The sequence below is a fragment of the Bos javanicus genome, chromosome 16 (assembly GCF_032452875.1).
Source record: "Bos javanicus breed banteng chromosome 16, ARS-OSU_banteng_1.0, whole genome shotgun sequence".
Lineage (NCBI taxonomy): Eukaryota > Metazoa > Chordata > Mammalia > Artiodactyla > Bovidae > Bos > Bos javanicus.
Window position 1 is genome coordinate 26,824,260 of NC_083883.1, and position 23,927 is coordinate 26,848,186.

A 23,927-nucleotide genomic window follows, 5' to 3' on the forward strand; every position below is an offset into this window, starting at 1 on the left:
TTTCCCTCTGCAGTCTTTTCCCTTTTAGATTTATGACCTCAATTTTTAGGAAGTTGGGAAAATCAGATGGTCTAATGTATTTGATTTCTAAATTCACCCAGTAGCCAACTTTGATTAGGATTTCTAAGATGTTTTCTGGTGGAAGAAGCATATCTTAGTTCCCTGATTATGCCTTTAATTTGTTTCCTCAGTCTTTTTCAGCTATCTTTGTTTCTAGATCTCATTCTGGCTATTTGGGGCTGTCAAATAAATGGTTTTGGGTAAATGAAGCATTAGTGTATTTAACAGGAAAATGTTACTCCTTTTTCACTTTTTTTAAATTGAGGTATAACAGACAAGTAATATACTAGGTTCAAGTGTGTAAAATAATGATTTGATGTTTGTATATATTGCAAAATGATTGCCAAAAGTCTAGTTGACAGTCAATCACCAATACATAGTTACAAGATTTTTTCCCTGCTTAGGATGGGAACTTTTAAGATCTGCTCTCTTAGCAGTTTTCAGATATCTCATAATCCCTTTCCATTATGGAACTTAAGTGCTCATTTACTAAGATTGGTGCTCATTTAAAGAATACGTGGATGTGTCTTTCATTGCAAAAATAAGGTATTTACCTTAGTGCATTTATCCATCAGGAACTGTTATGAAATATCACTACCGATTACATTTGAAATGTTTTAGCCTTTTCCTATTTTTTAATCCTGTGGATCCTTATGCTTAATCAAATCATTGTTAAATTTTCATTTGGTTATGATTTGACTGTTGTGTTAAGAACTATAATAATTCTATTAGTAAGATGTCTTGACATCAAGCTTATTTTTTTCTCTTTTAGGTAAAGAGTAGAGTATATCAAGGTAAATATTCAGGCTTATTTTGTTTTTGTGCTGTACCCTCAGTGTTGATATTTGATCTGAGTTTTATGTAAGCTGAAAGTAGAAATGGTGACATCTGATCTCTGATTAATTCCTGAATATTTTACTAATCCCGGGTTGTATGCTTAGATGACAGAGTAGATGGTGACGCTAGTAGGTGAGAGGAGATGAGGTGGAACAAATTGAGTGTAGGGAGAAGATTCACTTTGAGCAGACTGACTTTGGATGTTGATGTAATGCAATTTATTACCTGTGAACATGTTCCTGTGCTAATGATTAATTCAATACAGTAAATATTTAAGTAGATAATTTGAGGAATAGAGCTATGTCAGTATGCTTGCATTTTCTGTTTCTATTTTCAAATGAAATATATTTGAAGTGATCATATTTTCTGAGAAGAAAGATGTCCACGAAGGGGAAAGATACTGAGCTAAAACATTTTACTATGTTTCTTATCTTTGAAATAAATTTGAAGTGGAATCTCATTGAAATAAGGGTTATTATTATATTTTTCTTAAATTTTAGTAATATGTTTATACCCTTATTGCTATTAAACACAGATTTCTTTTTAAAAGCATAATAGTTCTGCTAAGTTCATTTACCTCAAAGTGCCAGATAACACGTCTTTGCTGCTAATACATTGGGTAATTCAGTTTTTAGTGATCATGATAATTTTATGGATTTCCCACCCTTTTTAGTCACTGAACAGCAAATTTCTGAGAAGTTGAAGAATATCATGAAAGAAAATGCAGAACTTGTACAAAAATTGTCAAGTTATGAGCAGAAGGTAGTATTCTTTCATTTCCTCTCCCCCGCGTGGTTCTGTCTTGAGTTATTTCCTCCTGTCTTATAGTTCAGTTATTACAGTGTTCTTAAATCATATTTTTAAGTTTCATTATCTCCTACAAACCCTTCAAATATGAAGCAGTCATCATACATGTCTTACTGCTTTCTTCTCAGCGATCTCCTATTTGGAGATAAGTTTTGATAGCTCTATAATTTATGTTTCTAAAGTTTGAATGCTTTATTTTATATAGATCAAGGAATCAAAGAAACATGTTCAAGAAACCAAGAAACAAAACATGATTCTTTCTGATGAAGCAATTAAATTTAAGGTAAAAATTTCTTCTTTTTGAGATTACATTCTAAAAACTAAAGAAAAATAATGAATGGTTGTTTTTAATCCATTTTTTGGTAGGATAAAATCAAGAGTCTTGAAGAAACTAATGAAATTCTGGGAGACACAGCTAAAAGTTTACGCGCTATGTTAGAGTCTGAGAGAGAACAGAATGCTAAGAATCAGGACTTGGTAAGAGTTTTGCTGTTAAGTGTTGCTATAATTTGGCTTTTGAACTATTTTGTAGGTTGGGTGAGATGAACTCTGCATTTTCCTGTGCTGTAACTAGAGTCATATTGAAAGTCAGGGAAGTGGAACCTACTTTTGTGCGTTTTTGTGGGATTTTCCCAAGTTACTATTTTTATGGGCCTAGAAAACATTTTTTGTCCTCTGCCCTGGGTAATTTTCACGTTGCTTGGCCCTGCCCTTTGAAACATGGAGAGCAACGAAGAAATAGTTGCCCCTTTGTGTGGTCTTAGTACCTTGTTTTATTTTTGCATGTTTTGTTTCTAAAAATAAACTTTAAATACTTGAACATTTTTCAAATTACATACAAAATGCAAAAATAATAGAGAATGTTCCCATATATTGCACACCCAGTTAAGCTTAATCACCTGACTGAGGTAGTATTTGACAGGTTTCTCTGCTATGAAATTAACCCTTTTGCCATCCTTTGCATAGTATACTCTTTGGAAGAAGGTTACTGTGCACAACCCACAGTTAAAGCATGAAGAGTTAGGCTCCATCTCCGTGACAAGGCAGAGTATCTTTGTAAATTTTAGAATTCTGTTTCTGAGATTTGGCTCTTCTCCCTCAAGTGCAGTCATTTTTAGTTTAGCAAGAGAAGTTTTAAGTGACTTTGGGATTTTTTTTCTTGACCACTAGGAAAATTCATTGATTTGAACTGGTCTAATCGATTTTTTTTTCATTTTCTTTGCTTTGACTTTTTTAATCCCATCATGTACCACATTATGTCATAACTAGGAAAGTTGTGAATGGTATGAAACGTTTATATCTTCAGTATTTTCTTTCCTCATGTTTCTACATTCTTGACTTTTCTCATAGGCCAAAATTGGATCGTTTGCTTTTACTCAGTACCTAGGGGATAGCACTGGGATGTGTTTTGTTAATGTTTCTTCCTTTTATCATATATCCCAATGTTTCTACTGCAGTCCTAAAACATTTTTGTGCCCTTTTTTCCCCATTGCAGATATCAGAAAATAAGAAATCTATAGAGAAGTTAAAGGATGTTATCTCAGTGAATGCCTCAGAATTTTCAGAGGTAATGCTCTACAATTCCTGCAAGATAGTAATATGATATCTTAGTATTTTGAGGAGCAAACATTGATGTATGCTAGGAAATGCAAAAAACCAAAACCATATGAATTAATTGGGAAAGTGTAACTTTTTTGTGTGTTTTTCATTGGAATTACTGCACTAATAGCAGTGTTTTGCATTAGGTTCAAATTGCCCTTAATGAAGCTAAACTTAGTGAAGAGAAAGTGAAGTCTGAATGCCATCGGGTTCAAGAAGAAAATGCTAGACTTAAGAAGAAGAAAGAGCAGGTAAAGGAAAGTTAGCATCATAGATTAAACTAGAAAACCAAGTATTATTATTTCTTGGATATGTTTTTAAGAAAATGAAGTATGTATGCAGAATTCTATTTTTAGGTATGCAAAGTATAAACTGTGCTCCCCAGATTGAGTGCATGTATACATTCTCCATCTGTTCTGGGTCTTCTGTTTTATGCAATTCCCTGTAGCTATCAGAATGTTTAGTCTTTGTCTCATCCAGCACCAACCAGTTACTAACTTGAGTAGCCTCAAGGGGGCGAGGGATTTGCTTAGACCAAAGAATTAGGTATTTGTTACCCTCCTTTGAGGAGTTACTGCCTCTCTGACCAAGAGAAGGTTACATGATGTGGAGTCTGGACCTGGTAGGCAGTGAGCTATTGCCCTTCTGTTCCTACTGGAAGTGAGTTATTTGAACTGGTGGCAGTTTTCTGCAGGATGCAGTACACTAGACCAATGTCCTGACAGCTCTTAGGTTCTCACTGCAGTTCTGAGTGTTAGAGCCACTCTCTCCTCTCCTTTTACCAAAGCCATAGCTCATAGTGACAAGCCAGAGAGAAGCACTGTTTCTCTCTGTTTCGTTCATGTGGTCCCCGCTTCCCTGTCTCGTTCATGTGGTCCTGCTGCCTCCTCTGCAAACATAATGTTTGGAAATTCATGTATTTTAACTTTTCAGTTGCAGCAAGAAATCAAAGACTGGAGTAAATCACATGCTGAGCTCAGTGAGCAAATCAGATCATTTGAGAAGTCTCAGAAAGATCTAGAAGTAGCTCTCACTCACAAAGATGATAATATTAATGTGAGTTCATTTTCTTGAATACATGCTTAATTCTCATAAATTCTCATGAAATCTGTGCAGTTGAAATTGAGAGGCTGTTTCTAATAAATATCCTATTGCTTCTTTTCTAGGCTTTGACTAATTGCATTACACAGTTGAATCGGTTAGATTGTGAATCTGAATCTGAGGATCAAAATAAAGGAGGAAGTGAATCAGATGAATTAGCAAATGGAGAAGTGGGAGGTACGATTGGTTTCTGGGAGGTTGGACCTCTTTGTGCCTTCTTGTCTTTAAGTACACCAATGCTTTTTTCTGCAGACTGAATTTCCTATTAAGGGTTCCAGCTGTAGATGCCTGTCACTGAATTTGTACAGTCAGCCCTCCAAATCTGTGGGTTTGCATCTGCAGATTTAGCGAACTGCGTTTTGAAAATATTGGGAGGAGAAAAATTCCGTAAAGTTCCAAAAAGCAGAGTTTCAATTTGCTTCATGCCAGCACCTGTTTACTTAGCATTTACATTGTATAAGGTATTATAAGTAACCTAGAGGTGAAATATGTGGGAGGGTCTGTGTCGGTTATGTTCAAAGGTTGTGCTATTTTATATAAAGTACTTGAGCATCCATAGATTTTGGTTTCCTGTGGGGGAGGTGTGGGGAAGGAAGTCCGGAGCCAATCTCTGGTGAACACTGAGGGCTACAGGGCTTTGTGCACTGGGCCGAGGTGGTTACTGGGTCGTAGTACAGCTAGGCATGTGGTAAACACTGACATGGCTTTCCCATTCCATTGAGAGCTGGGTATGTGCACTGGCGCCAGAGCAGCATCAGTCCTGTCTCACTCCTCTGCATCCTGAACATTCTTCAGTAGGAGAAACTTGTTTCTCAGCTTCATGTCTACTGTATCTGTAGCTCTGTGGTTTTAGGGCCGCAACCAGTTTTCAAGGTACTGAGCCGCAGGGAGCTGTAAACTAAGCAATGAGAGTGGAAGCTAAAGGGCAACAGTGTTTACTGATGAAGGAGGTATTTCTAGACACTGAATCCCGGGTTGAATGTTGCCCAATTGGGAGTGTTTTAAACTATACCTGGTAGCAGGTTCCAGGGGAGAGGAGAGGAGGGAGTCTTTCTAAAGAAGATATTTGACTGGGGGCGGGTGGGTCCAAGAGAGAAGAAAAGCTATATTTCACATATTCCTTCCTGCTCAAGAACTGCATGGATGTTTTTACTGTACAGACTGGGAATTCATTAATTTTTTCAATCTAACTTTGCAAATCTCTTGGAAGTCAAATAGCCTAATCCAGTTCTTTTGGTTAGTTTGTTTTTTCTTTGAATGTTTGAACATGGTAATTGTTTGGGGGAAATCAAGGACATATAGTTAAACAGTAAGGAAGGAAAGAGCAATGAAATCCTTTTTTTTTCTTTTTTTAGGTGACCGGAGTGAGAAGGTGAAGAATCAGATTAAGCAGATGATGGACGTTTCTCGGGTATAATCCTTTTTATAGAGTACTGTAATCCCCTGGAGAAAGAAATGGCAACCCACTCCAGTATTCTTGCCTCAGAAATCCCACGGACAGGGGAACCTGGCAGGTTGCAGTCCATGGGGTCGCAGGAGTCAGACATGACTAAGTGACTAAAGCACCAGCACTATAAGTGCCTGTGATAGTAATGTTCTTACTAGTAAGAATATTGAGAAGTAGAGTATTTATTATTAAGAATAGTAAATATAAGACTATTTACTATCAAGAATTCTTACTTTTAAGAATATTTTTCTCTTCTGCAATTTTTAGACACAGACTGCAATATCAGTAGTTGAAGAGGATCTGAAACTTTTACAGTGTAAACTCAGAGCCTCCATGTCCACTAAGTGTAACCTGGAAGGTAGGTTGCTTCTTAAAAAATTGCTGTTGGAAAAATAAAGAATGACTTCCTCTTTCCATATTTTTCACCCCCTTTAATACTGCCCCCGTCAACGAGTTCTCCGTTTCTTGTGCACACACACAAAACTAAGATATTTTATCCCCTGTAGACCAAATAAAGAAATTAGAAGAGGATCGCAGCTCACTTCAGTCTGCCAAAACTGTGCTGGAAGATGAATGCAAAACACTGAGGCAGAAAGTAGAGATTCTAAATGAACTCTATCAGCAGAAAGAGATGGCTCTACAAAAGTAAGATTATGGTGCTTCATTGTTAACAATATTGTCATCTAACTAAATGCATGTACTACTGTAGATAATCTTGTCTTTTTTAAAGATTGTTTATTGTATTTTCTATCTATACTTAGTATAGATAAAGGCTTCTTCCTTTTCTACCCTGTTTCCCATAACTTGCATTTTTTTTCCATTTTGACTAATTGTCAGAAATTATTGCCTGTAATTTACCTGAAGGGTGGTAGTTATTGGTACTAACAGTTGCTGTTCTGAAAGTGCTTCTTTGATAATCTGCACCCTTCTGCAGCTCCACCGCTCATTCCAGTGTTCTTTGTTGTTGTCACTTACATCCTTCTTATTTGTCTTACATTCGTTCTAGTTCTTATAGCCTTTAAAAATCCTGAGGGATTTATAAGACATGATTTTTGGTAGAATCATTATACTTTAAAAAGAATATTTAGTTACTGACAATATTGTAAGTTTTTGAACTTAATACGGTCAAATATTCAGAGTATACATATATAATACATAAATATGGCAAGGTTATTGGGAGTTTTGAATTTAGAAATACCTGTTTGGTGTATTTAGGTATTAATCTTTTGAAATAGACATCTCAAATTAGGAGTTAGGTATCTTTTGAAAGATATACTTTTGTAGTTCATTTAAAATTTTCTTCACAAAAATACCTGAACTCTCTATACAAGTAGCTTATTGGTGGCAGTTGCTATTTGTGTTTGTTCCTGTAGTTCACTCTTTGGTGTTTATAGCAGTCTGTGAGAAAGCTTCTTTTGCTAAGGAAATTTAATCTTTTCCAAATGCTTTGGTTGCTATTGCCAGATGCTGTTAAACATTGAAACCATACCACTGACTTTTTCTCTTAATTCTTTGCTCACCAAGAAATCAATTTAGATTTTCCAAGTTTTATTCAGGCCAGCTCTAAGTACCTGGTTTGCTTTTTCAGTTCAGTTCAGTCTCTCAGTCATGTCCGACTCTTTGCGACCCCATGAACCACAGCACGCCAGGCCTCCCTGTCCGTCACCAACTCCCGGAGTCCACACAAACCCATGTCCATCGAGTCAGTGATGCCATCCAACTATCTCATCCTCTGTCATCCCGTTCTCCTCCAGCCCTCAATCTTTCCCAGCATCAGAGTCTTTTCAAATGAGTCAGCTCTTTGCATCAGGTGGCCAAAGTATTGGAGTTTGAGCTTCAACATCAGTCCTCCCAATGAACACCCAGGACTGATATCCTTTAGGATGGACTGGTTGGATCTCCTTGCCGTCCAAGGGACTCTCAAGAGTATTCTCCAACACCACAGTTCAAAAGCATCAATTCTTCTGCGCTCAGCTTTCTTTATAGTCCAACTCTCACATCCATACATGACCACTGGAAAAACCATAGCTTTGACTAGACGGACCTTTGTTGGCAAAGTAATATTTCTGCTTTTTAATATGCTGTCTGCTGCTGCTAAGTCACTTCAGTCGTGTCCGACTCTGTGCGACCCCATAGATGGCAGCCCACCAGGCTCCCCCGTCCCTGGGATTCCCCAGGCAAGAACACTGGAGTGGATTGCCATTTCCTTCTCCAATGCATGAAAGTGAAAAGTGAAAGTGAAGTCACTCAGTCGTGTCCGACTCTTAGTGACCCCATGGACTGCAGCCTACCAGGCTCCTCCATCCATGGGGTTTTCCAGGCAAGAGTACTGGAGTGGGGTGCCATTGCCTTCTCCGAATATGCTGTCTAGGTTGGTCATAACTTTCCTTCCAAGGAGTAAGCGTCTTTTAATTTCATGGCTGCAGTCACCATCTGCAGTGATTTTGGAGCCCCCAAAAATAAAGTCTGACACTGTTTCCACTGTTTCCCCATCTATTTGCCATGAAGTGATGGGACCAGATGCCATGATCTTCGTTTTCTGAATGTTGAGCTTTAAGCCAACTTTTTCACTCTCCACTTTCACTTTCATCAAGAGGCTTTTTAGTTCCTCTTCACTTTCTGCCATAAGGGTGGTGTCATCTGCATATCTGAGGTTATTGATATTTCTCCTGGCAATCTTGATTCCAGCTTGTGCTTCAACCAGCCCAGCATTTCTCATGATGTACTCTGCATATAAGTTAAATAAGCAGGGTGACAGTATACAGCCTTGATGTTCTGTCTTTCCTATTTGGATGTTGTTCCATGTCCAGTTGTAACTGTTTGCTTTAGACAAATATTTCTCATTTCATTATTATTATTTTTTAAAAAGCACTTCTCTGACACTGGTAGTCATTTGAATTACCTGAATGGCAGTTGCCTTTATGATACATAAAGTCAGTACGATACGGCACTCTCCAGCATCCACTCAGTCACATGTCAGGGCACACACTGCACTCCATCCGCAAAGCCATTGTGTGTGCTCAAACTCGAATCATCTCTTCTGCCACCCCTTACCTTAACTAGTCACCTGTCTCCAGTTTCTCTTTCTTATACCTCTTCCAAAGTCTACAGCTGCTGGAACAAACTTCCCAAACTATGAGTCCTTTTATGTTGTCACGTGCTTAAAATCTGTCAAGGAGGCTCTGTTCCTTCAGGATCAATTTTGAACTCTCCAGCAGGCGCACAGGGCACTGCCCCTCTGTGATCCTGGGCGGTCTCTCCAGGTGTGTTTCCTGCGACTCCTGATGCTGCCTTAGCAGCCTGACCACGGTTTCTTCATGCCACTCTGAGCTTCTTTGTCATTACACATACTGCCTTTCTGCAGTAAAAATGTCCTTTTACTTTATTTCCACCTGGCAATCTCCTGCCTGTTCAAATGGTTATGTGCCTTAAAATCTTTTCTAGAGTAAGTTGTGACGGAAGTAGGTGACTACTCAGAGTACTCATTTTTCCCTTATAATGTAATTTCTTCTTTTTCCTTGTAATGTCATTCCTAATTATAATGTATTTAAACCTGTTAAGGTTTAAATCTGCATATTGATATTTTCTTCGTATTTGGTGGCCTGTTCTGTGTTCTTTTTTCTGTTTCTTCTTTGTGTCTTTTAGGTTGTTTGAATATTTTTCAGAATTCTGCTTTTCCCCTGTGTAAGCTAGGTAGTTATTGGTTGCTTTAATTGTCTTCATGTAATTACTCTAAAGACGACAGCATGCATCCTGGACTTACTAAATTAATAGACATCCTGACTTAGATGCTCCTGCATTTTAATTCTTTGTATATTTGAACTCCACAAGTTGTTTTTATTGTCCACTATAGTGCTTTCCAGCCGGTAGTCACTTAATTTACAGGCATACCTCATTTTATTGCATTTTGCTTTATCGTGCTTTGCAGATACTACACTTCTTAGAAATTGAAGGTTTGTGGCAACCCTGAGTCAAGCAAGTCTGTCAGTACCATTTTTGCCAACAGCATTTGCTTACTTCATGTCTCTGTGTCATATTTTGGTAATTCTAACAGTATTTCAGACTTTTTCATTATTACTATATTTGCTGTGGTGATCTGTGATCAGTGATCTTTCATGTTACTATTACAAAATGATCATAAAGGCTCAGATGATGGTTACGTATTTTAGCAGTAAAGTGTTCAGTAGTTAAGGCTTGTATGTGGTTTTCAGACACGATGCTGTTGCACTACTTACAGTACGGTGTAAACAGAACTTCCATATGCATTGGGAGACTAAAATAGTTCCAAAAGCCCCTTTCTTTCTTTGCTGTATTGTGGTGGTCTGGGACTGAACCTGTAGTATCTTTGAGGTCTGCTGGTAGTTCTTCCTTCTCCCCTGCACCTTCGGTGTCTCTCATTTGGAATCCCTTTCATTCTACTTGAAGAACATCCTTTAGTGACAGATGTGGCCAGTTTATCTTTGTGTGAATACATCTTTGACTCCTTTTTTTCAGGATCTTCTGCTGGCTCTGGGATATTTGAAGTTACTTAATTCCAACACTTTAAAGATAACCAATTTCTTCCTGGTTTTAAAGTTTCTTCACGGATCTAGTATCACTCTTATTTTCCCTGTTCCCTTGCCTTTGTGGTCTTTGTTATTTTGGTTTTTCAGCAGTTTTATTAGGAGCTGCCTAGGTATGGGTGTTTTTGGTTTTCATTTCTCTTCTCCTTCCACCCCACCCCCCACCCCCAATCTGTTTTGCATTTATGCGTTTGAGGTCATTGACACCTGCTGAATTTTTGGGTTTTTAATCCACATATTAATTGTCTCATTCTTCTCTGAGATTCCATTTAAATCTTTTAAAATTACTTCCCCCTGTGTCTCCTACATTGTCATCTGTATTTGCTTCATTCTGTATGTTTTTTTCTGATCTATCTTCCAGTGTGCTGGCATCTCACTTCAGTTATCAAATCTGCTACTAAAATCATTCATTGAGTTCTTAACATCAGTTACTGTGTTTTAGTTTTATATTTCTAATCCTTTGCTGAAATTTGTAATCTTTACTTCCTTGAATATATAAGGCACAGTTATTTTAAAGCCTGTGTGATAATTCCATTATGTGGATCCTCAATGAGTCATTTCTGTTGTCTTTCAGATTTTAATCACAGTGTCTTGTGGGGTGCCTAGGCATTTTTGATTGAGTGGTGCACACTGTAGAAGGAATTGGAGGCCTAAGATGGTGTTATTTTCCTAAAGGAAAAAAACAGTTGGTTTCTAGCAGGTGGCCATTACTTTAATCCAGTCAGCAATAAAGATCAGAGATGACTTAGTTCCTTCAAAGGACACTGCATTGTTTGTTTGGTACTCCAAGTACACAATTCTTTCTAGTGTCAACATAACCCAAGGCTTTTACTAGGATGCCCCTTGTTGGAACCCCTTAGCTCTGCTTTGTTTTCTGTGCCCCCAGGAATCTGTTGAACTCTGTTCAGCCTCCTCATATCTATTCATTGTCTTCAGTGCATGGGTCAACCTAGGGGAAAAGTAACTTCAGATGGCAAGCTTACTTGTAATTCTGAGATTCCTTTTTTTATTGGATTGTGACCTCATGTATTAGCTTGATGCCTTCAAGCATGTTCTTTATATTTTTGTCTAATGTTCTATTTGTCTAATGTTTTTAATGTTCTCACACTAAGTCATTCAATTCCTGGAAGGAAAATTGTCTGTGATCTTTCTTCAAGACCCAGTTTTCTCACATCTCTTCCTGTGCCAGAGTTAGAGGATTGTTCTGTGGTTAAGTGCGCTGCTAAACTGCATTCAACAGTGCACTCTGTTAGTACAGGGAGAGTACTTCACGCATATTGTTATCTTTAGCATCTTACTAGGTAACCAGTATATTTTAGCCATTCATAAGACACTTGCTGAAATATTGAATGGACAGTTACAAAAGAATATATCTCTTTTTCTCTGTGATTACTGTTTTTACTGTGTTTTTTTCTGATTATGCTTCTGATTCATAGAAACTAAGTTTCAAGTTTCTTTTGAATCAGAACTATAGTCAAAGTACTAGAAAGGTAAAAAAAAAGCATTTTAAAACCATTATCACATGTTGCTACCATTAAAATTTCTGTTATAGTATATTAATATCTTGAACTTGAAAGTTAAAACCAGTTTCTGTAGATGATACTCTGATTATGGGATAGTTTAGATTCTTTTTCTATCCAATAGTCACTGCCAATTCTAAGATTTTCCTCTTTCCTCTAATCATAGTTCCATTGACATACACAGTAGAAGTTCCACATCTGAAGTGTGGAAGTGTTCTATGGTTAATTGCACAATTGGAAGACTTTCTAAAAGGCTTTTGAGGACTAATTATCATGGTGCCAGTCTGGATTGAAAAATAGTCCTTCCAAGATTGAAATAAGAGAAGTAATTACAGGCCTTTCCATGGTAGAAATAAGAGCCGTAATTATCCCCTGCTCTATCCTAGTAAGCTTGATTGTGTTAGGTTGATCAGCCCTGGCTCTCCATATTGAAGTAAAATGAGCTCTCATTGTCTCGAACACAAGAAACTTGCCCATGGGATGCAGCATTTTTTTCCATTTGTTTGTTTCATTTACTAGTGAGTAGAGAATTGTGAAAAGTTAAAAAATGCAAGTGTTGCCAACAGGCAGAGTGATTTTTATCCCTAAGTGGCAGGTTTGAATTCCTTCCTATGACTTTGTATGAATATGTTTTGGAAAGGATGGAAAGTAACCTAGAGACATTTAGACAGAATGCTGGGAAAAAAGAGAAGCACCTTCATTTGACAACTGATTTTATCTTAGGAAATTGAGTCAAGAAGAGTATGAGCGGCAAGAAAGAGAGCAGCGGCTGTCAGCTGCAGATGAAAAGGCGGTTTTGGCGGCAGAGGAAGTGAAAACTTACAAGTGAGTTCAGATTCTGAGAAGGGTGTCAGTGGCTGATGAAACTACTGTAGGCATTTTTTCAAAACAAAACTGTTTTACACTGTGTAGAACAAAAATAGCACCAAAGCAGAAATAAATGGTCAAAACATTTAATTAACATGAGAAAACATAAGTTTTAAGTTAACAAAGGAAAAAATGTTAAATTAACAGAAATTTCCTTACACCCAATACTAGCAAGACTGAGGAAGCTTGGTTCATGCCAGCAGTTCTGAGTGGTTTTATATATTGGCGAAATCTTTTTTGGAAGGCAGTTTGCTGTATGATGTATCTAAAAATCATTAAAATGATAGTAGTCATAGCTCTGGAAAATTTCCTATGGATATAATTAAAAGGAGATACAGCTTTCTGGAGAAAGATTTATAGCAGGATTGTTTGAGAACATATGAAGAGCAGTTAAGGAAATTATAATGTATCAATTCAGAATCTCCAGCTCTTAAAGAAGGAAATTATGTGGTATTAGTTTTAATCACAATATGCTCCTATAACCAGGAAAAATGTGTTTTTGTATGTATGGGTAATGTCTGAAAGGGTACAGTTGTTAAAGGGAACATGGTAAGATTGTGTAAAATTTTATGCAGTTGCACTTTAAATAATAAAAGGAAGTTTAACCCTTAGGCGGAGAATTGAAGAAATGGAGGATGAACTACAGAAAACAGAGCGCTCATTTAAAAACCAGGTAAATTATACTGCCCTACAGGGCAGAATTCTTTGCTATCTGATACAGATTATTAAAATAGCTATTATACAGAATCCTTGAACATATTTTTTGATGGGTTGTCTTTTTCAGATTGCTACTCATGAGAAGAAAGCTCACGATAACTGGGTAAGATTTTTTTTTTCTTTTCTTTATTTTATGTGGTCTATCACAGCTTATTCTGGATTTTTTTCCTCCCAATAGCTCAAAGCTCGTGCTGCAGAAAGAGCTATAGCTGAAGAGAAGAGAGAAGCTGCCAACTTGAGACATAAGTATGTGTTTTTAAAACTTATATTTTCAGGGTGTTTTAAGAGTTTTTAAAGGCTGTGCCATGATATCCAGTAAGGAATTTTCTGTTTCATATTTAAGTCTATTCTTTCTTTATATTCAAGATTATTGGAACTAACCCAAAAGATGGCAATGATGCAAGAAGAACCTGTGATTGTAAAACCAATGCCAGGAAGACCCAACACACAAAACCCTCCACGGAGAGGTAGGGAGTACTTTTAAATGGCAGCAGTCTATATTTTGGTGAAAAATGTGTTTTAAGTTACTTTTTATTTCTGTAATATGTGTGTAAATTTATGATGCCCTAGAAATAATCCCAAGAACTTACTAAAGAAAAAAGGTTAAAATGCAAACTCCTCCTCATTGTCTGCAGGTCCCCTGAGCCAGAATGGCTCTTTTGGCCCATCTCCTGTGAGCGGTGGAGAATGCTCCCCACCGCTGACGGCAGACCCGCCCGCAAGACCTCTGTCTGCTACGCTTAATCGAAGAGAGATGCCTCGAAGTGAATTTGGTGAGCATTGCCATGTTACCTTGTGGTAAACTGTTTCAAGAGTTCTTTCCTTCTTTGAGACTTCTGTTGCTAATGTAAGCAACAGTTGAGAATTTGGGTCTGTCCAATATAGAGAAGGATTAATTAGTCTTGGTGAGTAAATAGTCTACTTTAGATCTGCTTTAGAACAAAAAGCGTTTATTTACTATTATACTATTGTATTTATTATATGTGAACATATATGTAAACAAATATAAACATTTATATATAGTGTATATAAAAATATCATTGATTATTGTTTCTTTTCAGGTTTTTGTTATGAAGTATAAACCTTTATCTTTAAATTTCTGTTGAGTTCCTCTCTTGAGTATTATAAAAGTAGCCTTAAACTTTATAGTTAATGCAGTGTACATATACTACTCATTACTTTAATATGAAATGCTGTTTAAGTCTAGTTCTAATCATAAATGTGTTTATACTTGTTAAGATACAGAAGTCAGATTACATATAGACAGAAAGGTCTAAACAGTTGCCGGCGGCCTGAACTACCTGACTGTGCTGGTGCTATTAGCGTGCAGGTCTTTCAGTCCCACATAGGTCTTGTTTTAATTCTATAGGTTTGTGCATAAACTGTAAGTGATTTCTCCTCATATGTATTGGGAGATCCGTTTAAAATTTTGCTTTAGGTAGAACTGAACCCTGACCTGTCCACAGTTGGTTTATTCTGAAAAATTCATGCAAGGACTCTGTTACCTCTCTCTCAAGGATCAGTGGATGGGCCTCTCCCTCGACCTCGATGGGCCTCTGAGGCATCTGGGAAACCCTCTGCCTCTGGTAAGGGACCTGAGTGTGTTCACAGAGTCTCAGATTGTGGAGGAAGTGGGCGAAGGCCTTTGTAGTCCTCAGAGCGCGTATACAAGTCAGAACAAGCCTAAGTCTGCTCTCTGGCTTCCCACAGATCCAGAATCCGGCGCTGCTCCCACAGTGAACAGCAGCTCCAGAAGCTCTTCGCCCTCTAAGGTGATGGATGAGGGCAAGGTAAAATCTGCGGTCATTTTGAATTGTTATTAGGTATTTCCGGACACATGTAACTGTTTCTACAGCATCCTCTCTTTGCCTTATCCATTTCCCTTTTATGTGTCTATCTGTACCATCTCATTTATTTTTTGAAAAAGCAAACTGTTCCCCAAGAGCCTGAAGGCCCTTCAGTTCCCAGCATTCCTTCTTTGGCTGAGCATCCAGTATCAGTAAGTACTTAGAGGTTGAGAGCAACACTGCATTTTCTACTTGGTGTATTTCTAGAAAAGTTCCAAGGAGCATGACGCTAATCTGCTTTGCTTAAAATTGCATGGCGATACTGACCTTATGACCTTGAAGTGTTTCTGGGTCGCTGAAGTCTGGTTGGTTGGTTTTTACTCCTTTTTCCTGTTTTGGTTAAGTGATTAATCTCTTTAGAGCATCTATTGTAAATAACCTTAAAAAAATGTGAAAAAGTCATCACTCCAACGCTATACGGTATGTGCTTCAATGATGAGAGCTCTAAGGCAAATCAGTTCATTATGTATTACATAAATTCATCATATTTGGAAGTATGCTATTTAAGAATATCTCCAGTAGTACACTAGGCAAACCCTGTGCCGTATTGTGAATAATCTGAAATTACAGATTGGTAACAGAGGTTGATTGCTGTAAGTGAAATACTGAATAGTGGAAATCTTTAATTACCCATTATGCCATTTCCCAGCAGTAGCCTTAAATTATGTTCACATAAGGGTCTTCTCTTGCAACTTGCATAGCTGTGACAGCTAGTGAGTCCTATGATTATACCTCAGAGCGCTTTACTGTGTTGAAATCAAGATACATATTTTCATTATTGAGAATTTCCAACCCAGTTTCCCATAGGGAAGTACAGGTTAGTATTTTGTAGTACAAAGGATGATGTTGCTGGAGAATGAGGGTGGCTGTTAGAGCTGTGCCTGCTGAACTCGTGTATATATAGCACTGTCTCTGTGTGGAACTCCTTCGACTTCCAGGGCAGGACTCTAGGACACATTGCTTGAGAGCTCTTTTTATCCCAGGGCAACCTGGAGAAGACCCAAGACCCCTTTGGAGTGGCAGACTTCAGAAAGAGTGGAGCTTCCTTTGACAGAAGGGAGGCAGAGGAGGATGAGTGCAGGCTTGGAGTCAGACCCCCTGTAGTGAATTCTAACTCAGCCTCTTTATATGCTGTGTGACCTTCAGCAAATATCTAATACTCTTCTGTGCTGCTTTTCCCTCATGTTTAAAACAAGATGACATCTTATAACATAGGAAAGGAAATTGAAGGTACTCTGAATAGTAGCTTTTATTACATGTGTGTGAAAATTGATTTTTTTCCTTATTGTTCTTTCCGTTCTTAATATGGAAAAAGGAGCTCTTGTGGTGATAAGAGGGAGGGGCTGCCCTAGACACAGGTTATAGTGTGTGTGGTATGGTGAATTTTTCAGTTGGGAATTGCCTCTGTTAATATCCTTTGACAGTCCTCTTGCTTCCTCTCTGTTTGCACATACAAGCAATAATATGATTACGGTGAAAGGGTTCCTTCCTCTGACATTCTCTTAACCTGCCTGAGCTCTCAGGGGGATGGAGAGGAGGGGTGGAGTTCTGTTGCACTAGTTGGCTCTTTGGACAAGTGTCTGACATCTGCTCAGTGGGTTTTAGCTCTTATGGTGTTGGTGCTTTTGTCTATTATATCCAGGTAATTCACAACTTTCATTACTTCTGCTTTGCAGGTTAATATGGCTGCAAAAGGGCCCCCTCCCTTTCCAGGGACACCCCTCATGAGCTCCCCTGTGGGAGGCCCTCTACTGCCACCCATCCGATATGGACCACCTCCTCAACTCTGTGGGCCTTTCGGACCTCGGCCACTCCCTCCACCCTTTGGTATGATGACTGAATGGTAGTAATGGGCTTGTAAAGTGTGTTCATCTTTTCATTCTAGTCCCTAGTAAAATGTTAACAGTTGCTGTCGCAGGGCTGTGCAATGAAAGGGTAAAGCTGGCTGATACATTTGAACTTTTCCACCAGTTTCTTAGGACTCAAGGGGTGCTGCATCATCTCCCTATACTGAGATGCACAGGAGGAATCTCTTGTAGACAGGGAAAAGGGGGACTGTTCATAGAAAGTCAGAAATACTACTTCTGCTATGTTGCTTGAACATCTCTGGCTTTGTACTAGGCTCTGTAGTGGATAGAATTAACTGTCCTAACTCCATGAGCTTAAGGGATCCTGTAGGACACACATACATACATTATACAACATAAAACTTATAATCACCATAATAGAAGCATAAGCAATGGGTCACAGAGTATAAAAGGAAAGATGAAGCCATCACTACCCACCTTGGGAATAAATAGGAAGGAAGTGTTGAAGGTAGAATGTAACAGCTAATAGGTCGAAAGCTGCTGAATTCAATTAGGTGGAGCTGGCAGGCCTTTCCCAGCAGGGCAGACACCTTGATTTTGATGGCATGTGTAGGTCCATGCTGAGCTCCTGTGTGCATTTTTAATTGACACAGTAACTATGGGATTTCCTTTATCAAAATTTACTTACAGTGAAACCCTTATTTCATAATCTGTCATCTTGGTATGATGCATGGTATTTCTGAGTACAAATCAACTCTTACAAGATACAGCAGAATTGTATAGTTGAAAAAACCACCAGCTAGGTAGAGCGATATTGAAGTCCAGCCTCTGTTGCTTTGTGACTGGCTGGCCACAGGCATGTAACTTAAACTTGCTGAGCCTGTTTGCCTCATCAGTAAAGTCGGGAGCCACCACCTGACTTCCAGGGGTATAAGAAATTGATTAACATACTGGGAACTGTCTAAATTTAAGTGTGTTCGTATGTATTTACATGACTTAATTTTAATTTTTTCAGGTCCTGGTATGCGTCCACCACTAGGCTTAAGAGAATATGCACCAGGTGTTCCACCGGGAAAACGGGACCTGCCTCTCGACCCTCGAGAATTTTTACCACCAGGACATGCACCTTTTAGACCTTTAGGCTCTCTCGGCCCAAGAGAGTACTTTTTTCCTGGTACCCGATTACCACCCCCCAATCATGGGCCCCAGGATTATCCACCTTCCTCTGCTGCAAGAGACTTACCGCCCTCCGGCTCCAGAGATGAGCCCCCGCCTGCCTCTCAGGGCACTAGCCAGGACTGCTCACCGGCTTTAAAACAGAGCCCATAACTGACCTTGGACATTCAGTCTGAGAGAAAGTAGACTGTGCACTATTCGTTACAGTTAAGGTTTTCATTGGCTTCAAAATCCAAAAGCTGATTTTAAAAGGTTTGTTTTTAAATCTAAGCTGCCCTGGCAGTGTGCATTTTTGAGCCAAACAATTAAAAAAATATTTCCCCCTTAAAATAAAAAACCATCTTGTAAGCTGGAGCCTCCTTACAACTTTGAAATGTGCAATAAAAAAATACCTGTGTTTTAGTTCATGTAGCATATGTTACTGCTAAATGATTTAGAATGTTGTGAAAAGTATGAACATTTCCTGTGGAAATGCTATAAGAACATGTATTTCCATTTATTATCCTATTTTTAGTGTACACCAGTTGAATATAGAGCAATGGTATTTATAAGCTTGATTTTTAAAAAATATCTGGTCGCAAAGGCTGTTACGCTAAAAATGTTTACTTAAAGATCACTAAAATTTTATCTCCTCTCTTGCTTAAGTTCTTTGTAGTAATAGTTCATAAAAATTTGGTTATTAACATTTCCCAAGTGTCTGTTGATTCATTGGATTGTTTTCTCCTGAGATCTATACCCTTTTGGAAACACGTAAGCTCAGGCTCCCCAAACTGAAGATGGTGACCTGGCAGCACGCTCCCTGGCCGCTGCTCAGGCGTTCAGCCTCAGAGTCACCGGGAAGCATCACCACTGAGGCCTGCCTTCTGCTTCAGAGATGCCACCAGGCCTGTTTGGACAGCAGGCACGTGTTTTCTCGTGACTCTGATTGGTTTTGACTTGAGTGGTTTTCTGAGTATGAGTTTACATGTAACAAGAGTTGTTTAACCTGTTGTTCTGTTGCTTTTACTATTATTGTGTTAAGGGTGCGTAACAGAAAAATGAAAATGATATGTTGCGACCATAAAGTAAGAAAATTTCTTTTAAAAGATGTAGAGTTTATTATTTCTCCTATCCCTTGCCACTGGCTTTCAAGGAATATGGCAAAAAAAGACCAAAGCATGTATAATACTATGAGATGATTTAGGGTTATAAGCCTTGTAACAGGCCCTAGGTCAGCAACCATGGGCTGAACCCAGTTCTGTTCATTGACTGATACTGCTACAAAGTTAATATTTGAATCCTGGCACTTACATTTAAAAGCAAAAAGATCTGAGAATCGAGGAATACACCGTAATTACTACACTCATTACTATACAATGTCTTTTAAACACTATTTCTAAGTCCTAACTTATGACACTTCAGCTCTAGTAACTAAGCACATTTTAAGAATCAGATTTCATTAAATCAGAATTACAAAAGGTTTACATTCTTGTTCATAGCTAGATCATACTCTCCCATTCTCTCGAGTTCTATGTGATGAACCTAATGATATCTAGACCATGACTTGCCACCATTAAGAGGAATCCACCAAGAATACCTTAACAGTAAATTCTTCACTGTGAAACAAAAACCTTTTCTTAATACTAAAGTGAAAGGCCTTTGAAGGAAGACGAGTCTTCCAAAATTCATAATGAGTATATAAGAAGTTTTTCAGGAAAAGGAAATTCCATCTTTACATCCTATTTAATATCCAAAATAGAAATTTTAGGAGGAAAACTCAAGTTATTTTTAACCAGGAAAATAAATTAAGTCACAAATACAGCTTTTGAGTATATCAGTCTCTTCAGGACATGAAATAATGGTGAATAATAATTTCAGAACTTAATATTTTAATATAGATTATACCAGGAAGATAATAAAGTAGCAAAGGTACATTAAATCTATTTTAAAAATCAAATCTGGAGTCTTTTTTTTCTTTACCTCTAAAGCCTTTTTTGGTGTTCATTTTATATTTCATATTATTGAAAAATCAGTAAATTGTAGAGAAATTCTAAGTGTGGCCTGAGTGGCCCCAATCCTGCCAACACCGCTGCCTCCCAGAACCCTCTCTGTACCACTTCAGCATGGCCCAGGCAAGCTGCCAATGTAGAGAGGGTGTGGGGGTCATCATTTCTCAGCAACACCAGGCTTGGCCAATCTTGAAGATTAAATCTAATTCAGAACTCACCTGCAGCTAACTGTTTTCTTGGCTTAGTTGCTAAAATAATCTTTTATGGAGCAGCAATATTTCAGCCGGAAAGTCTGCTATAGTAGTGGTTATTGTTCACTAGCTGATATTTTTTATTGAAAAGAATTTGTGGGATGTGGAGTATTCTGTGTCTACTCTGTCAATTCATTTTGTTACTCAGATCTGAATTACAGAGCTAAGCTAATCACTCTGTTCCATCTAAGCTTTTTGTTAATACTGATGAGAGGCATTTGTAGTTCATCTAAACCATACTTTTGTGAATGACAGCAGGTGTGACATAAACAATCACTGATATTCATGTCTTACGGTCTATGAGAAAAGAGAACAATGTATCAGTTTTGCTACACTTTAATGGTAGATTTTTTAAGGGATTATCTTTAGGTCTTGTCAGCAACATCAAACAAAAGGTACTGAGTACTCCACAGGGTACAGAGTGCTGCCAAGCACCTCAGAAAATGTACACGACACGGAGAAAATGTGGTTCTTGCCCCCTGAGGAGCTTACACGCTGGGTCGGGGTGGGGGTGGGCTGACAACTCACAGTCTATAAGAGCTGCATGAACAACAAAGTAATTTATTAAGGCAAATTCTTCATCCCTTCAAGATAATTGTGGGTAGAATGATTTTGGAATTAATCTAATGAAGATGAGAGGCAAGACAATTTTGTTGAGAATTTTTACATCATCATAGTAAAGAGAACTGACTGGACAGACAGCTGAAAGTGGAGACGAGGTCTCTTGAAGTGTAACAGCTGGAACTGAATTATGGTTACTTATTTTAAAAAGCAAACATACTGAATGGTATGACTAGGCTTGTTACACTAGTTTAAAAATAGGCCAAGTGCTGGCACTGCATTTTGCTCGTTCTAGTGTTGGTCATTTAAAATAGTGATATTAAATATGTGGGCTCCACATCTAACCCACAGAACGCCCACCCCAAATCTTCATGTTCTGTGTATCAAATATCCACCGTGTATGTACTATGAAAGTTTTACTTAGGCCCCATTATTAAGTCAAAAGAATGTAAATAGTCAAATTATAATAAGCTAATGACCTGCATATTTCCATATGGATGAATGTCAATGTATCTAAATAGGAAATAAATGGCAATCCTATCTACCTATATAAAAAAAAATAGAATATCTTCAGATTTGCATACTCATCACTATAGAAGAGGTATGCAGGTTTTAAGGTTTCACAATCAGTTGTCAGAAAAACAGCAGTTATTCCTGCAGTATCTCATTAGCATCTGACTCAAATTATTTTTAGATTACATGATTTAGAAGACATTATAAACCCACCAAGAATTTGTAATTATTCTGAGATGGTTTCATTAACCCTAGAATCACTATCAGAAAGAATAACAATGTGATGTAGGAAAAAAGCTAATCAACGTGACTAAAAATATGCTCACTTTCAAAAGAACAATCTGGTCATCTGGAAAAATTCCAGCTACAACCTGCGAACACTCCCATGTGGGAGACTGGCCAAGGCACACGATTTCTAGGCAGGAAAACCATGAGATCGGGGTGAACTGAGGCTGTCTCTAAGGAACAGCCTATAAACTTCCAGACTGACCTTGGGCAGCACAATTGGTCCCATTTCCTCTAGCAGTCTCATGCTCTTCTCCCCACATCAACCCAAAGTCTGACATTAACTCGGAAAGCTAAAGAGCATACTGGAGCAGAAGTGGACAGGTGTGTAAACTCTAGCACATTCTTATTGCTGTATTATGTTTGAAGATGAGCACATCCCACCCACAACAGTGTTGTTCCAGGAAGTTGGGCGGGAGTAGTGGTAAATTAGAAAAGAGACTATTAATTGCACAATTAATAGGAAAGTGAAAACGTTTCAAGATCTACAATAAGCCTGTATCCAAAGAGTCTGTTATGTCAGTGACGCTGGACTTTGAATTCTGTGCTACAGCTTGTAATGGACTCACTCTGGCCTGCCGGCCTGGGTCCGGGTTGCTTCCTGCCTGTTGATGGGTGCATATGCTACACAGAGCAATGATGGATTCTATGGAGTGGTGAGATTCACAGAAGTTCCAGGATACTCATGTCAGGATCATTCCTTGTGCAAAGTTTGATGCAGATGAAGATAAAGTGGTTTCTTGGTCAATAACTGCAATTTCTTTCTTTTAAAGTCAGTGGGTTTCTTGTATCTGTAACCACAACAGAAAAACCGTTGATGAGCGATCGATTCCAAGGTCACACACTAAGATGAGATACTAGCCACCACTCCTTAGTACTCATTCTGTATGTGCATCACTTACAGTTCTATTACAATTGGCCCAGGTTTAATTTCATCCATCTCCATGAAAGCAAAACACTTGGTGCTGGTAAACCTTTTTTTAGGCTTGTAGTGTTTGAATTCAAAAAAAATAGCTGCACCTAAGGAATTAAAGCAAAACACATTAGCCACAGACAGCCCATTCTAGGGTCTCAAAAAATTTTCTCTCATCAACAGAGGCCAGTGAACAAGCAACAACTGTCATAATGGTCACAGCAAAGTAACCTTTGTCAGACTGATGTCTCTGATGATACAGCTGACTGTGTCACCCCCAAACTCTTCTGCACCTAAAGGAGGGGCATGTGTCTGTACTACCCAACTCTACAAAGTAGAGCAAAACTTGAGCCAGCCTGACTCAAGAATGCAAATAAGTTTATCCACAGAATTATAAAATATTAAGAACAGAAAACACTAAATACTACAAAAAAGAACACAGAAGATACTTGTTAAGTATGAACATTACTCAGAAACTCATTAAGTAGAAAAGGCACATTAAAAGAGCTCATCAAAAAAATCCAAACTTAGTTTTTCCCCACCCAAATTAAAAACTCAAAAGTTAAAAAATTCAGTATCTGGGGTGTTTTTAAGTTTGAACAACATAAATCATGTGCTGGTTCAGTTTTTAAATATTAACTACTTCCTAATACATTTTTCAGTGTCCAAAGCCCTGTTTTGTTTTTCCTGGAATAACAAGTCCTTCTGTAAAGACAGCACTTCAAGATGCTTAGAAAGCAGACCTACTCCCACCCCTCTCCCTAAAAAAAACACACACACAATGAGCAAGTGGTGATAAAACAGTTTTCTCTCCCCAGAGTCCTACAGATAAGCTCTCTCCACCTCCCTACAGAAAAACACTACAAACAGAATAAGTTGCCTCATCCACACAGCCAAAAAACAATTAATTTCTAATGAAAGCAAGGAAAGAGACAGAAGGATGCCGGGCTCTCATTCTTAACCGACTCCTTACTAACATGGCCTTAATCAGAGTGGTGCTGGGTCTTGCTTTGCTTTTATAGACAATCAACATACATCTAACACTTTCATGGATGACAAAACTACCAA

The 23,927-nt window shown here is 38.2% G+C and overlaps 2 protein-coding genes across 8 annotated transcripts in view; one reads left to right on the forward strand and one right to left on the reverse strand.

Annotated features, from left to right (window-relative positions):
• Positions 1–18,750, forward strand: part of MIA3 (MIA SH3 domain ER export factor 3) — a 58,196-nt gene extending 39,446 nt beyond the window's left edge. For 3 of the 7 annotated variants that reach the window (XM_061382262.1, XM_061382266.1, XM_061382268.1), the window contains 22 exons: positions 833–854; positions 1,571–1,659; positions 1,910–1,987; positions 2,071–2,181; positions 3,200–3,271; positions 3,450–3,554; positions 4,237–4,359; positions 4,470–4,581; positions 5,760–5,815; positions 6,119–6,209; positions 6,358–6,496; positions 12,657–12,758; positions 13,413–13,473; positions 13,585–13,620; positions 13,696–13,763; positions 13,884–13,984; positions 14,153–14,290; positions 15,035–15,103; positions 15,228–15,307; positions 15,445–15,516; positions 17,041–17,191; positions 18,188–18,750. In XM_061382262.1, the coding sequence (XP_061238246.1) occupies positions 833–854; positions 1,571–1,659; positions 1,910–1,987; positions 2,071–2,181; positions 3,200–3,271; positions 3,450–3,554; positions 4,237–4,359; positions 4,470–4,581; positions 5,760–5,815; positions 6,119–6,209; positions 6,358–6,496; positions 12,657–12,758; positions 13,413–13,473; positions 13,585–13,620; positions 13,696–13,763; positions 13,884–13,984; positions 14,153–14,290; positions 15,035–15,103; positions 15,228–15,307; positions 15,445–15,516; positions 17,041–17,191; positions 18,188–18,501 (2,190 nt within the window). In that variant the 3' untranslated portion in view covers positions 18,502–18,750. The remainder of the gene's footprint in view (positions 1–832; positions 855–1,570; positions 1,660–1,909; positions 1,988–2,070; positions 2,182–3,199; positions 3,272–3,449; positions 3,555–4,236; positions 4,360–4,469; positions 4,582–5,759; positions 5,816–6,118; positions 6,210–6,357; positions 6,497–12,656; positions 12,759–13,412; positions 13,474–13,584; positions 13,621–13,695; positions 13,764–13,883; positions 13,985–14,152; positions 14,291–15,034; positions 15,104–15,227; positions 15,308–15,444; positions 15,517–17,040; positions 17,192–18,187) is intronic. The other 4 variants (XM_061382265.1, XM_061382269.1, XM_061382264.1 and 1 more) reach the window with 3 other exon arrangements.
• Positions 18,751–20,907: 2,157 nt separating this feature from the next.
• The window catches only part of AIDA (axin interactor, dorsalization associated), a 47,863-nt gene continuing 44,843 nt past the window's right edge, over positions 20,908–23,927 (reverse strand). Inside the window, exons 9-10 of the mRNA XM_061382275.1 lie at positions 22,849–22,966; positions 20,908–22,737 (exon numbers count right to left, since the gene is read on the reverse strand). Coding sequence (XP_061238259.1) covers positions 22,641–22,737; positions 22,849–22,966 — 215 coding nt within the window. The 3' untranslated portion in view covers positions 20,908–22,640. The remainder of the gene's footprint in view (positions 22,738–22,848; positions 22,967–23,927) is intronic.